The sequence below is a fragment of the Phocoena phocoena genome, chromosome 11, assembly GCF_963924675.1.
Source record: "Phocoena phocoena chromosome 11, mPhoPho1.1, whole genome shotgun sequence".
Taxonomy (NCBI): domain Eukaryota; kingdom Metazoa; phylum Chordata; class Mammalia; order Artiodactyla; family Phocoenidae; genus Phocoena; species Phocoena phocoena.
In genome coordinates this window covers 14,004,116-14,020,052 of record NC_089229.1, presented here as the reverse complement: position 1 = coordinate 14,020,052, position 15,937 = coordinate 14,004,116, and the positions used below count along the sequence as shown (strand labels likewise).

Here is a 15,937-nt window from a genome sequence, read left to right as displayed (position 1 = left end):
CTGGGAGTTTGAATTATCCCACCTGCACCTCAGTTGCATTGTCTGCAAAATGGGAGGACTCTGCACTTGGATGGGAGCGATGTTTGTACCAGTCCTTTAAGATTTGGGGAGTACAGGGCAAGGGTAATTTCTACTATGTGGACGTCAGAGCTGCTAAAGGGAGTGGATGCAGGAGGCATGTCTGACCGAGTGTGAAGAGAGACCAGCTTCTGCTGTGGATTCTCCCACTGACCTGGTTTTGGACTCTGTGTCCGAGTTTTCCGAGCAGGGAGCAAGCCCTGCCTGGTCCAGCCCCATCTTCCCACCTCTGAAAAGTTCAGAGTGAAAACAGAGACACAAAATACTTAGGGTTCTCAGGAGAAAGGGGCTGCTGATGTGACAAACATCATATCCATGCAGACTACAGGAAATGGCACCAGATGTCCCAAAGAAACTCACCGAGTGAAAACAAATCATGGCGCAATCACTTCTGTCTCTCTGCCACTAGCTCCAGTCTCTCTTTTCCCTTAAAACCAAGCTCTCTGCCAGGACCCGAACAACAGTCAAACAGACAAACTGAGCGAGGTTCATCGTAATGATGTTGATACATAAAGCGTGATCACGATACAATAAGTCTCTGCCGTTTATCTGTTGCTCACAGCGTGCCAACACATTTTGGCTCTTGTCCAAAATGTAAATGTAAATTTGTAACATTTACTGTAATGCTATAAACAGAGTGGAGATTCTCAATCACTGTTGTACAGGTGAGGAAGCTCCAGGAGGTGAAATGACTTCTTTCAAGTCACACAGCTACAAAGTGGAGGGGCTGGATTTGCACCCAGGTCTGACCCCAGTGCCAGGGATCCAGACCACTGCTCAACACGAACTGGCTTTTGGCTGAGAAAGATGTCCCCAGATATCTTCTCATCACCTGTTTCCCCAAACAGAAATGTGTTCCGACCTGGGTGTCAGCTTCCCTCTATTCCTTCCTCCTTCTCCTTGGTCTCTCTTGGAGTCCAAGATCCCCCAGTCTCTCCATCCTTCTCCTGGTTGTTTCTCTCCACACCTATTCCCTAAGGTCTGTCCCTGTGCAGTTCCTGTTGAGTTTTGTGCCGAGTCTTTCTTTGGTGTCTTAACGTAGGAAGAAAGGATCTGGCACAGCAAGGACCTGGGCCAACGGAGAGTGTTTCGAGAGACAAAGATTAATTCAAAAAATGGGTAATTCCTACCTGTTTGGAAAGAATCTTTGAGACTTTTAGTCTGATTGTAACATTGTTATGATGAAAGGCCTCAGCCTCAGAGAGGAGCACGACCTGCCGAAGAGGACACCGTGTACGAGAGGAAGGGCTGATGCGAGGACCCCTGTCCCACGCTCTCTCCCCTCCCCCACAGAGCCCGCCATCGCTTCATGCCGGGAAGAGGATGGCAAAGGCTCAGGAACGGCCAGAGATACTGTCTGCAAGACCTAGAAAGAAGCAGGGCTTCCCCCAGGGAGTCCTACTGAGACAGGAAGCCCGAGACAGTCTGTGTAGGTGAAAGGGAGCAGGCAGGGAGATGGCTGATTCGAAACCTAAAAGACTGCGGTTGGAAGGAATTCTAGAACGTCAGCTGGCCAAGCAGCCCGGGCAGGTGGCCACTCAGTCTCTGCTGGAATGGGGAACCCACTCCCTACAAGGCAGATGACTCCAGTCTGGTACACAGGGCAAGGCAGGCTGCGGGGTACAGAGGCCAACTGTGGGTTCTGGGCTCAGGCAGAACTGGGTTTGAACTCTGACCTGTGTCAGCATCTCTGGGCAAGCGACGATAGTTCTTTGAGCTTCCACTTCCACATATGCATAGAGGGGATAATAATACCTTTGTCGACGACAAAATGGCTACAAATTCCTCTCCCGCTATCCACCTACACCTTTTGGTAATGCCCTCTGCCACACTGATTCTGGGCTGGCCGTGGGACATGCTTTGGGCCATGGGGCATTGGCAACATGACACAGGCAGGGGCGCTGAAAAGTGCTTGTGTGGTGGGGCTTGCCCGGAGCTGCTCTCGGAACCTTGCGAGCGCCGCTGTGTGCACAGCCTGCTTCCTCGTGACTCTCAAGTGTCTGTCACAGGGCTGGATGTGCAGCAGGCACTTGTACATGACAGCTGTGATTTCCTCCTCACGTTCAACTCCTCCCCTTGGAGCACGTGGTCCTCCAGCAAATATCCTGTGAGTATGTGCAATGTGCAGGCATTGTCCTGGGCCCCAGAATGAACGAGAAAGACAAGGTTCCTGCACTTCTGGAGAGAAGAAATAAACAAACCAAGGTAAGTTCAGAGTGAACTGAGTGTCAGAGGGGCAACAGAACAGGAAACAGGATAAAGAGGGACGGTGAGGGCCGGCCTGCAGGAGACGTCAATGTGAGCCCCGGATGATGAGAAGGACTGGCCTTGAGAAAGCCTGGGTGGAAAGCTTTCCAAGAAGAGGGAAGAGCCCTCGGGATACAGAGTTTAGCACGCTCAAGAAAGAAGAAACAGGACCAGTGTGGATGACACACAGGTAAGTGAGGGGCAGAAGGAGAGGCTTTGGGGGCTGGGCAGGTGCCGGGTCACATGGGGCCTTCAAGGTCACGGTGGACAGCTCTAATACTGTTCTAAAGGCACTGAGAAAGCATGATGTGACCAGATTAAGATCGCCCTGGCTGTTGCATGGGGAAAGGAGTACCTTTCACTCTCTGGAACGATGCTTTCCCAGCTTCAGCTGGCTCAGGATCACCTGGGAGGCTTATTACAACACAGATCCCTGGGACCCACTGTAGAGATTCCTGTTCGGCAGGCCTGGGATGGGGTCCGTGCATCTGCGTTCTAACAAACTCCCAGAAGATGCTGTGCTACCAGCAGAGGGATGGGACCTACAGGATGGGACCCCATCAGCTCGGCTCACGTTCTCTTTCCCCCGCTTGCAGAAAACAGAGAGAAAGCCCGTCAGCCACACGATTCCCTGGAACTGTAGCTGGTACTTCAGGGACTTCATCCAAGGAGCAGGAAACCGAGCAAGTGTCTCCCGGCCAGGTGGCAGGGATGCTGCGATCAGGATCCCTCCTAGCCAGCCCGCTTTGTCCTTTCAACCATTCTCGTCTGCTGCTGGGATGGGAGGGAAGCTTCCTGAGCGAGCGCCTGTGTGAGGAGCAGCCCTCCCAGCTCCACAGCTGCAGCAGGCAGCGTTCATTCTTTCTGAACGTAATTCTAGAGGGAGCTGGGCACGGGAGCCTGCATGCTGGCTCCCCTAATTCGTTGTGGCACTCACGTAGGGCCTACTTCTGACTCAAAGGTTTACAAACACACCCGAAATGTTTCTTCAATTAAAAATCAATCCAGCAGGCACCAGTCAGCCTGCAGCATCATAATTGGATATGTGGGATGGCGGCGTGGAAGGAGGAATTTCTGCCGTCTTCATCCACCTGTGCGGCTGCTTTATAATTTTTGATTATGTCCCGCTAAGTGTCTCTTGCTAGGGTGTGGAATTCCTTGGGTTCTCTGAGGTATTGTCTGGATGGCACTACTTGTCACAGCGTGTCAGGGGATCACACGCCTGCCATGCTGGGGGATGTGTGTGCTCTGAAGGGAAGGCGTCTGAGGTTAGTGTTTGCAGCAGATGTGAGAGGTGCCGGGGCTTTCTTTTAAGCCGGCTGGGAGGGGGGGTCCTGCCGGGTTTCCTGCAGCCCAGGCTGGATGCTTCGGGCTGGCCACAGAAAGAGGGGCTCTGTCCTGTCTGTATTCTTTTGTTAATAACAAGCGTATACATAAGGATGGATTTGAGTTGTTAATAATTAAAAATGTTTGTCTTCTAATTGTAAATTCCGGGTAGCAAATGCCATAGCCAGCATAAAGGTGAAAAACATTAAGGAAAGTATGCTAACATTCGTGGCCCACTTGCTAATCACTGGGCACTTTGCAGCGTCTTACTTTATAAAACCCAGACAGCAATCTGTGAACTTGACGATATTACTGCCACTTCATAGGTACGTAGAGTGAGGCTCAAACAGCCTGAATAACTTGCCCAAATTCACGCGGTTAGGAAGTGGTGCAACTCGACTTTGAACCCAAGTCTTCCTCTCTTTTTTTCCCCCCTACATCACTTTCTCTCTCCTAAATACCTACCACGTGCAGATGCTGTGGTCAGAGAACACAGACCTAGCAAGTACTGACTGAATGTAAATATGTCCCAGGGCTTTCCCAGAGATTCTCACATTTTCACCTGAGTTTGCAGGTGACCACTGGCTACTGATCTTGATGAAGAATATCTTGGTGACAAGCTGAATGTACGAATAGCAGTCGTGAACGTGACCAAGGAAAACCAGGATGCTCTGATGGGAACCTGGGATCACCTGGAACTCACTCACCTGGCCAGATCATAGTATCTGGACTTCAGGTGCCTCGTCTGAGATACATTTATGCCGCCTGGAGAACAGAAGACCCATCTAGACCATCATGCAGCACGAATATTAAGGATTAGGTTTTGTTTTCGTTTTAAATGGCATAGAGGAGAAGGAAAAATAAACGTAAAGAGCGACAGTTATGGCGGGTGACTTGCTGTTGTGCTTGGTGGGGAAGGGTGTGTACACCCAGGCCGATAAGGAAGGGGAGGGGTGACTTGGGACACTGGTCTAGGCCAGTCCCTCATGGAGCCTCACTGGGAGCCTGGCAGGTTTGAGCTGGAAGGGCTGCCCACCTCTCCCGGTTTCCCCAAGCCCTGCCTACCTGGCCGAGATCTTTTGCTCTCCTCACCCTCACCCTGAGCACAAGCACCTGAGCTCTAACCGTGTGTGCCCCAGAGGGCCTGGATCCTCTCCATCCTGTGGATATGCTGCATGCTCTACCTGGGGGCTGGCAGGGGGCTCCTTCTCTCCCTACGAGCCTTCTCCTGTCAGTCCACTCAGCCTCCCTCGGGGACATATGCTCTCTCTTCCTTTCTCTGCCCTGGCCAGGATAGGGGCTCCTCCTGGAGCATCCCTCTGTGGTCAGAACCTGTTCCCTGCCTGTGCCCGCCAGACTTCTAAGCTGGCCCCAAGACTCCTGCCCCTGCCTTGGTGTATCACCCTGTAGCACCCCTCTCTTGTGTGCGAGCGGAACCTGGGAATGTGATGGGATATTACTCCTGTGACTATGTCATATAACAGGCTGGAGAGATTCTCCTGCTGGCTTTGAAGAAGTAAGCTGCTATGCTCAGAGGGCCACACGGCTAAGACCTGAGGGTGGCCCCCAGGAGCTCAGAAGGACCCCAGCCAACAGCCAGCAAGGAAACGGGGACCTCGGTCCTGGAGCCGAATCCCGCCAAAGCCTGAATGAGCTTAGAATCTGACTCTGACTCCGAGACGAGACTGCAGCCCAGCCAACACCTGGATTTCAGGCCTCAGACCGCAAGCAGAGAACCTGCTAACACATATCCAGACTCCTGACCCAGACACTGTCAAATTAAAAAAAAAAAAAATGTGTTTCTGAAGCTGCCAAATCCGTGGTGATTTATTAAACAACAATAGAAAACGAATACATGGTCTGAACTCTGAATACACTACATATTCCTTGAAGGCAGGGATAGGGTTACGTAGTCCCAGCCCCACAAGAGGCTGGCACGTGATTCTAATAGATGCTTACACAGTATCTGCTGAGCAATCACGTGAATTCTGGAGATGAGAAAAGTGAGGCCACGGGAAGGAAAGACCTCTCCTGAGATGACACAGCAGGGCAAGGACCCAGCTGGAGCCAGAAGCTCTGTGCTTGTCCTTCTTATCCCGTTTGGTCTTTGTTACCTGTTACGGTCAGCAAGTTCTCTGAGTTTCTGTACAGGTGTCCCGGAGGCTGTGCATCTCCAGGAAACCACTGGCCATGAAGCCATTTAATTCTGTGAGCCGTCATTTGCTAATAAGCAGAGGGACTCACAAAGCAAAAAGGAACCTGCTTCCACAGCCGCTCTCAGCACGCATCATTCCCGGCTGCCTCCGGAGGCAAGGTCGCCCTCACTCTCCCGAACTCCCAGACTGCTTCCTGTCCGTGAGCTTTTTCGTGTCCCAGTGCTGTTCCTTTGTTTGTTCACTCATTCTTCAATCACTCATGACTAATCACAAGTGACATTTATTGAACACTTACTAAGTGTGCCACGTACTGCCCTCAGCACTTTACAGGCGTTAACTCATTTAATCCTAAAATGACCCCATGGAATCTCATCCATAGGCTGGACAGGCATCTCCAAAGTGGCTCAAAGACAGAATGAGACCATCAAACTCCCTTCCTAATTGTGGGAGTCGAGGGGGAATGACATGAAGGAAACTAGGGCAAGGGCAGCCACTGTGGACATCAGTAAATCAAAGAGGAAGCTGGTTAGCCGAGGTGCGCACAAGGCACATAGGACGGCCAGGTACAGAAAAACTGCAGAGCCCTGAAAGGCTTTGAATCCATTCACCTCCTGGCAGCCAGAGAGATGTTTTCAAAAATATAAATTACAGCATAAAACTTTGTGAAATTCCTACAATAGGTTCTCAACCACGTTTAGAATAAAATCCAAATATTTTATGAGTTTCTAATGTTTATAAACTTAACCTCATGCAACTTTCCTCTCAAGCCCCCTCTCAAGTGATGCTTCAGTCACACTGGTCTTCTATCAGGTGTCTGAATACACAAGGCCCTTCCTACTGCAGGGCCTTTGCACTTGCTATTTTGTCTGCCTGGAAAACTTTTCTCAGCAACTCACCTACCTAACTCCTTTTCTCATCCTCAAGTCTCTGCAGAAATGTCCTCTCCTTAGAAAGACCTCTCCTGACCATGCCACCTAAAGAAGGTCTCTCCCTTGACATTGATAATATGTGTTTCATCCTTCAAAGCACTTACCACACTTATAATCATTTGACTTGATTATTTACTGTTTTTATACCGCTAGTCCCATTTTCTCAATGCTGGCTGCACATGGCAAACTCAAAACAATTCAAGGTCTCCACCCCACAAAGATTCTTACTTAACTGGTTTGCAATGGAACCTGACCATGAATTTGTTTTAAAAGTTCCTCAGGTGATTCAATTTGTCCCCAGTCAAGGTTGAGAATCAGTGCAACAGACCATACGCCACATGAGGGCAGGGATCACGTCAGTACTTCCTGATAAAGGCTCCAGGAATGATGCCTGCATCAACACGTATATAAGGAAAACAAACAATTGCTTTCCAGCAGCAACTGTGGGTCCAGTCCGTGTGTTTCCCTGTAATACACTCCCCCTTTCCTTGAGGTAATGTGAGTAGAGCTCTATTTTTTTAGAATCAATTCTTCACCCTCACAAACAACCAGCACCATCAGGAGACAGGAGCCCTTGGTTCTCAGTGCTGGAGAGGGGATGAGACATCAGCCCTATCTTATCAGGCTTCAACATTCTAAGCCTGTGAGGCCACCTCTCCCTTCTCCATTCGACTGGGTGAAGGGCAGCGGCAAGGGGACTGTGTGGAGGCTGAGGGCCCGTCTGCTTACCTGTCCATGGAGAGCTGAGCAACCAGGGTGACGTCCGTGTTGTCTGAAGTGGGCTCATACTCGTAGTGCAAGAAGTACAGGTGGGTTCGGTGGACGGTGAACCGCTCTCGCCGGAACTCATAACACAAGTCGTCCTCATCCAGCTCAGAGAGCTGCTTCTGGAGCTGAAAGGTAGGCAAGAGGGCTTGGAAACAAGAAGAAAATCCCCGAGGGGGCCTGCCTGTTGTGCCCTGTCCTCCCCTGAGTTTGTTACCCACTGGACCTTACTGATGGGCCAATCAGAGAAGGACAGGATCCTGTTTTCATTTTCTTCTGCAATTTAATCTGATTTCAAAGAGGTGATGATAAAGGGCAGCTACCTCACCCTCTGAGGAATGAGACACTCTGAGCTAACAGTGATGGCGGTGGCACTGACAAATGCATAAGCAACCACAAAGTCCTTATACAGAACAAAAAACGTTTTCCTTCATGACCCAGCACAACAATCTCAAATAACAGGGGAGAACTGTCGTCTATGAACAGAGTAACGGGAACCAAATGGAGCAGTACCTTTGTGTGACCCGGTGCTTTTCTCTCTCCAGAGCTACAGATTTCAATCTCTGTACCAGGTATTGGAAAGAAAATGCAAACCCATAAACGAAACAAAACATCTTTTCTTTTAATTTCATCCAAGTTTCATCAGTCTCAGTACCCACTCTTCTTCTCCCTCTCTTCTAAGGCTCTGACACCTTTTACTTTATTAATCTGCTTGGAGGAGTTCTTTACTTACCTCTCCTATTCTCCTTCCTACCCAACTAGCAAAAGAGTGAGCTGTCCTGCTAACAGGGAACTAGGAACTTAGCATTTCACATAAGCAGGTGCAGATATACAGGTTTCCAGATCTGCCGATACACAATATCCCTCCCAGGCAGGTGGGACTGACTATGCTATGCTTGCCTTATAGGTGAAAAATTGCAATGAACAAGTAAAAGAACTTCGACAGTTATGGAAATTCAATCAGTGGACGTGCGGTAGCAGAATGAATGGGCTGGGAATAGGCAGGAGAGAACTTTTTCGGGTGATGGGAATGTCTTACGTCATGCTCAGAGTGACGGTTATCTGGGTGTACGCATTTGTGAAAATACATGTACACTCAGAACGGGTGGATTTATCATATGCAAATTGTATTTCAATAAAACGTATTTAAAGAAAATAATAATTTGCCAAAGGTCACATGGTTGCTTCCAATATTTCTTCTGTTACATGAACCTTGTCCATCACATGACGGCATATAGTTGAATACAGATTAAACTTTACATGACTAGAGTTATTAAGAGCTGAATGCAACAGAACATTTTCCCAAAAAGAAGACACATAAAATCTCTAAACCAACAAGAAAATATATTCACTCACTCCTTTATGACCTATCAGTTAAGACCACTGCTCTGAACTAGGTGATATGCTATGATTATTCTTGGGTCTACAGTTCCAGTGATTTTACTGTTAAGGTCAAATGGATTATCCTCCTTTATTCTCTACCAGTAGTTCAAAATCATGGTAAATTTTAGTTTGCTTTATATTAAGACCATGCTGATCTTGTAATTTTTGTGACTGTATTTCTGAAAAAAGACTTTTTTCTTTTTTGTTTAATATTTTGTTTTTTTAAATAAATTTATTAAAAAAAAAAAGACCACTGCCTTGACAGGTTAAGCTCTGATATTATTTCTCAAGATGTGTGCTGACAGCTGACTGCATTAAATGCTCTGGTTTCTTCATTGCCCCCTCCCCCATATCCTTCCCCTTTGTCATGTGACCTTTGGTGCTGCCCACTACAGAGGCAAAGCCGATTTCTCTAATCCTTGAATCTGGGCCGACCTGTGACTTGCTTTGGCAGACAGAATGGAGGGGAAAGCCCCAATCCTGAGGCTAGGGCTCGAAAGGAAGTGCATGCTTCTTGGGAAAATGCCTGGCTAGCCTGCTGGGGGAAGAGAGACAGCTGGAGCAGAGTGGAGTCTCCCCGGTTGCCTATCACGTGAGCAAGCCTGGCCGTCAGTAGAGCTGCATCCATAAACACTTCTCACTGCACGCCACTGAGGTTTTATGGGTTTGGACCACTAGATAACAGGCAGTGTCATTGGCATTTTGTGTGGGGTAGCTTTTCATTGTGTGAGTCTGTCCCACATACCACGGGGCGGTTGGTTTCCAGGGCCCCAGCCCAATAAATGTTCGCAGGATTCTCCAGACAGCTGTGTACCATACAGATGCTGTGTACCAGACAGATGCACCCATATGTTCCCAAAGGCCACTCGGGGAACTGGTTGTGATCAAAGTGATCTATGAGACGTTTTCAGCTATCTTTGACATTTTTAACCTTTAAGAAGGATGCGATCAGGGATACCCTTCAGCTTTTCAAGTCCAATTCGATGTCCTTGCCTATTTGAAGATTCCCTCTATGCCAGCAGGGTTAACTACTTGATATAAGGCTAGGAGCTGGAACTCTCATTCCACCTAAGATCCTAGGAGCCAGGTGACGCCTTCTGGCCTGCAGGACTAAACCCAGATCCTCACTGACAATCGTATACTCTCTCTCTGACCCATCAATCCCCACATACTCTGCCTTACACCAACGGTCTTCCCTCTGCTCCCCAAACCTGCATTCCCTCCCACGCCTCCGTGACTTGGCCCATCTTCCCTCTCTGCCACACCTTCCCTCACCTCACCCACTCTTCCCCACCTGTGGACTTTCTATTTACCTTCAAGATTCAGCTTAAATGGCACCTTCTCTACCTACCCTGCCAGGTAGGGCTACTCCATTTCTTCTCTGTGCTCGAAGAGCACTGAACCCGTAATTCCACCAAAGCACTTGCTAGTTTGAACTGAAATTGTTTAAGAGCAACTACCCTGACGAGACTGTGACACTTCACCATTGTCCCCAGCACCGTGCCCACCGCAGGACAGGTGCTCAATATGCGTGTGCTGTGTGCATGAGAAATACCTGCCGTGCACAAGAAGGCTGCGGTCACTGAAGTTAAGGTCTGTCTGTGTCATTTCCCTTTTGTATTCTCTAACGTTATGCACAGAAGCTTGTCATTCTTACACCCATCATTTGCTCCTATATTTGCAGTTTGAGGGTCTGTGACGGCTGAAAAGCTTGTGTCCAGCAAACAAGCATGTGCCGGGCTCCGTGCAAGGTGCTAGGTGTGCTTGACTTCTTTTCCTTAGAGCCATCCAGCGAGGCATGTGTCAAACCCTCACTTGACAGTTGAGAAAACTGTTTGGAGATCTTGAGATCACCCAGGGAGGTCGAACTTGGGTCTCTGTCCCTGGACCACCAAGCTGCCTCTCCAGAAAAGATGCTTGTTTAGCCTCAGGTCAAGAAGCAGACACAGGACAGGGGCTGAGGTTACTGCTTCGATCCCAATCCTGTCCGTGAAATCTTGGGAGAGTGGGTGAATCATTTAACCCTTCTGAGCCTCAATTTCCTCACCTGTAAAATGGAGATAATAACAGTAGCTACCTCAGGGGACGGCAGGAGGATTCCAGGAGACGCTGCGTAAGAAGAGCACAGCGTTTGGAGTGACTCAACAATGTCATCTATTATCGTGGTTGTGATCACGATTAGGAAAGGGAGATTCCTGGGCTCCCGGAGACACCTAGGTGGACGTGTGCTGAAACGTCACCTGAAGGAGATGGCATGGCAAGGGTCTGGAGGGCAGGGGAAGAGGGGCTGGATGAGGCTGGGTCACCTTCTGTTTCATGAGTGTCAGAGAGAGTCCCAATGTCTTTCTCCTTGAACTCAAATATGCCTGGAAGTTGCAGTGTTGTCTGCCAGGAGGAAGCGGAACCACCCGACACCCACCTTCCCTTTCTCACCCACCCTGCTGAAGAAAACAAGTAATTACTGCCCCTTAGAGAATAAATGTCTGTCAAGTTCTTTGCAAAAGCAGGGCTGTTTGGTGGGTATTTGTTTTGTGTTGTATTTTTAACATGCCGAGAAGAGTGCATGGCTTCCAGTCCAGTGAAGAGAGAGAGGGAGCCTGTGAGGATGTGTATGCATGTTCGTGTGTGAGCAGACCAGACACCTGCGTGTGGAGCAAAGGGTCTTTCTTTGATGAGGTTTCGAAAAAGTTTATCCTCATCACATGAGAAAGGAAATTAGTGACCAGAACATGAGAGATGCATGTGTTACAGGGTTCTCTCTTCCCCCTTAGCCTTACACTGGCAGTACCCTCGAGTTGGGGAAAATGACATTCCAAGGTAAATAGCTCCAAGAGCCATTTTCTGGAAAGCGCCCATAGCGTGGGCTCCTAAAGGCAGGAACTGTATCCCATCTATCTCTGAATCCCCTGAACCCAGAACACCTAGTGCATCTTGAGTGCCCAGCAAGACTCTGTTGGATACATTCAGAGCCACAGCGTGTTAAGAAAGGGAACAGTGACCAATGAAAATGCCGCTAGAGCTACCAAAGTATGGCTGCCCTAGCTGGGAGGGTCTACCAGCAGTCCCGGGGGATAAGGAGCCTCCATCTATGAACTTCACGGTACCAACGTGGTTCAATGGCAGCCACATCCCCAGGTCACCTGTGGCCATCACAGTGCTTAACGGATAGGATCTAGGTAACACTGCCATTTACCAACAGCACTGGGTACTATGGAAAGCACAGCAGGTATGAGGTCAGACATAAAACGTCAGAGTCTATTGGACTCTGGACCAAATAGATGCCTTCCTTGAGCTTTAATATTGTATTGATTATCAACCTGGTGCTCTGCACCTCTGCTCTAATACGGACTGAGCACCTACTGTGCGCCAGGTGTAGTGCTAAATCAGGTGCATCGCTTTACTAAGTTAATCCTTCAGCACAGAGCTCCGTTTTACGAGAGAGGAAACTGAGGCTCAGAAGGTGTCCATAGTCTCCCAGTTACAGCTAGAGAGCAGCAGTCTGGACTGTGAATCCAGTCTTTGGACCTCACACCAGGGACATCTCACAACACAATCACTTCTCTCCTGGCGGATGGATGTGAGGATCAAATGAGCTGGTGGAAGACACAACGCTGTGTGAACAAAGCAGGCCATAAAAATGCACATGCGGTAAGGTTCCAATACAGCGAAAAGACAAACCAACCAACCCCACTCGGAAACAGACCAAAGGGGACACGTTACAATGTTAACAAAGCTTTTCTCTGAGTGGTGGATTCACAGATGAATTTTATTGGCTTCTTTATACTTTTCTGTACTTAAGTAATTCCCTGCAATTTTCTCAAATGAGCTAATGCATGTACAAGTGCTTTGTAAACTGTAGAGTTCTACACACACCTCAGCGATGTTGTTATGATTGCATTATGTACCTTTTCAAATTCTAATCTAGGACTGCTCATCATTGCTGACTGCATGGCTGATGTTATCCCAAGGAGGAGACTAGAGCGGCTTGACACCTGCCTCTTTTTCACCCAGGTAATCTCTCCGGGGAGATGCTGAGCTGGAAGGCAGGGCTGGGGTGACTTGGGTTAACAGGGTCTGAATGCTACCGCCACTACCCACTCCAGCCATGTGGGGAGCAGGGGCCCCTGACAAGCAAGTCACAGAAACAAAAGACAGATTCCTCCTGAGATAAAATGCATTTGCTCAGTTGCTTCCTTGGGCAGCCAGCTGAGGCACAGGGAGATTTGCACTTAAGGGAAAATGACCTTTAAGCAGTTTGCATTTATTTCTTCCCATCCTGAAGGGCAGTGGCCTAGATTGACCTCTGAGCCGCCAGAGATGATGGCTGGTCCTGCCTGAGGACTCAGATGGGTGGGAAGTGTGTCCCTGGGCTCCGGCCTGATGGACTTCTCTGCTCGAAGTCAGGAAAAACGACATGGAGAGATTATAGGGATAAGTGGACACTGAGGCCTGATTCCTCTGACCCTCATTTTCCACGTGACCTTGAGCAAGTCATTTCTCCCAACAGCGAGACAAAGAGATCTGGCTTCAAGGATCACGTACTCACTAGGCCAGGTAAGGGCTGAGAGCCCTGTGGGCACTTTCTCATTAACACTCACATGGTCACCGTGGCTTAGAGACCACCAGCAGTCCAGGTCTATAAAGAAAGCCTTAGCCACTTGTTCAGGGTCACACAATGAATGAACAGAGTAGCCGAGATTCACATCCAGGTGTCTTTCCTCCAAGTTCTTGTACATAATCAAGTCACTATGATGCCGTGTTCAGCCGTCTCTGGGGATCTTTCTAGTCTAATACCAGATGGTTCTGTGACTGCAGAGGACTGAATCACGTGCTTCCCTCGGTGGCAGAGATCTTCTGCTCTCGGGCTGAGTTTCCAACCTTCCTGCAGTGCAGGGGAACCATGTAGCCAAGTCCGCGTCAGTGGAATGTGGGCAGATTCTGGCCACTACAGGCACCACTTTTAAGACTGTCTCACGCACAGTCTTCTCTGTGTCAGCCAGAGCGAGAGCCCCCAGTAGACGATGCTCTGTGGAGGGCAGAGGCACAAGACGGAAGGAGTCTGGGCCCCGAACCTGGAGAAGAGCTGCCTGCCAATCAGGAACACCTGCTTGAACTTCGTGCGAGTCATAAACTTCCAGTCTGCCGAGTCCATTTTATGGCTGCTTGTGTTACCTTAACTAACACACCTACTTGACCTCTTCCAGCCACTAAGTGATGAAGACAGCACAACGGACCAAGTCAGGAGTCTCTGAGGCCACCCTTTCTTCTTTCGACACCTGTCCTTTTGATGCTTTAGGACAATAGGCAGAAACATCTGATGGATAAGATAACACTCAGGAGTGTTGCTTTACACTTTCCGCTTTCACTTTCAGTGGCCTGGATATCCATTTCTTCATCCGTTCCTCCCAGTGTCTACATGAGACTGGCAGGGCCGCCCACTTGCCCCCAGTTGATGGATGAGGAAACTGGAGCACCAGGGATGTGCACAGAAAAGCTGGGGCTCTACGTCACGTCTCCTGGAACCTAACTCAGGGCTCTTCCCTGGGGTTTCCATGAAGTGGTTAAGTTTTATTAAACCACGTGGACAGGCAGAGCAAAATTACTAGCTCGCTGGTTGCCTGCTGTGCATATTAATTGACAAAATTCCAGGAACCCAAAACACTGTTTTCCAAGGAAACCAAACCATGGGCCACTTCCATTCTTTCGTGGGAGGGGAGAAGCATGGACCTTAGGACCATTCAGTGACGGTTCAGAGAGGGTCTGCTGAGCACTGACTGAGGCTCTGAGAAAATAAGAAGGCATGGTCTGCTCCCTCCCAGCTATCAGTATTAATGTGTACATTGTACACAATTAACAGTCCCTCATTCGATGCCAAGCCCTGTGCTAGGAATGGGGAATGAACCCATTTCCGCACTTAAATTGTTTATACAGTCTGGGTAGGGAAACAAAGAAGCTAGCAATTGTCAAACTGTGTATTCATAATGCAAACAAAACTCAAGGATGGGGCTTCCCTGGTGGCGCAGAGGTTGAGAGTCCGCCTGCCGATGCAGGGGACGCGGGTTCGTGCCCCGGTCCAGGAGGATCCCACGTGCCGCGGAGCGGCTGGGCCCGTGAGCCACGGCCGCTGAGCCTGTGCGTCCGGAGCCTGTGCTCCGCAACGGGAGAGGCCACAACAGTGAGAGCCCCGCGTAACGCAAAACAAAAAACAAACCTCAAGGTCTGGGGGATGTGCTAGGTGCTACACTGACCTAAGCTCCTGACCTGTCTTACCTTATTTAACCCTCATCAAGCCTACCAGGTAGGAATGGTCCGACCTGATTCCCATTTACAGGTGAGAAAACTGAGGCACCGAGAGTTGAGTGGCCTGAAATCCCAAAGGGAGTGTTCCTAACACCTTACGCAAGGCAGTCTCGCTCCAGAGCTGTCCTCTTACCTACCGCACAAGGAGCCAGTTAGCAGAGGAAGGTTCAGCCAGAAGGAGAAGAGGGCGGGGGCTGTGACTGACAAAGGAACAGGAGGGTCGAGCACCTGGCGGGTTTGGGTAGGTGACAACCAGAGCCTAGGTGTGTGAAGGAAGGATGTATTCCTGTGGCCCAGACGCACCCTCTGAGTATCTGGACCATGACTCCCACCTTTATCCCCTCTCCTGGCCACCCAGGCAAACACTGGGATGCTTCAGGCTCTGGAACTTCACACGCCATGGAAAGTCACTGGAGGCTGGCCTCGGGCAGCCTGTTGTAGGGCTCTGGACGCCATCCACCCTGGGCTCCACTGCCCACTGTGTGATTAAAGAGCTGGTGACATGCGGCTCGCACGTGAGAACAATAATGCATTCTGGGGTTTCTCTGGGATACAGCTGTTTCCACAGAGCCATCTGTTCCCTGGTAGCTTCTGTTTACATGTGTCTTATTTTTAACGTCTCACTGAGCCACTGTGAGGCCGTTGTCTTTTCTTCTCAGTGAGCTTAGCATCAGGGGATGTGACCCCACAGGCGGCCCATCACCCTTGTAGCACGAGGGGGTTGAACGTGGAAGCCCTCATTTCAGAGGTGAG

The 15,937-nt window shown here is 49.5% G+C and overlaps 1 protein-coding gene across 3 annotated transcripts in view; it reads right to left on the bottom strand.

Moving 5' to 3' along the window:
- LARGE1 (LARGE xylosyl- and glucuronyltransferase 1) overlaps positions 1-15,937 on the bottom strand; it is a 438,487-nt gene that overhangs the window by 38,684 nt on the left and 383,866 nt on the right. For all 3 annotated transcript variants that reach the window (XM_065886982.1, XM_065886980.1, XM_065886981.1), the window contains one exon: positions 7,466-7,629. In XM_065886982.1, the coding sequence (XP_065743054.1) occupies positions 7,466-7,629 (164 nt within the window). The remainder of the gene's footprint in view (positions 1-7,465; positions 7,630-15,937) is intronic.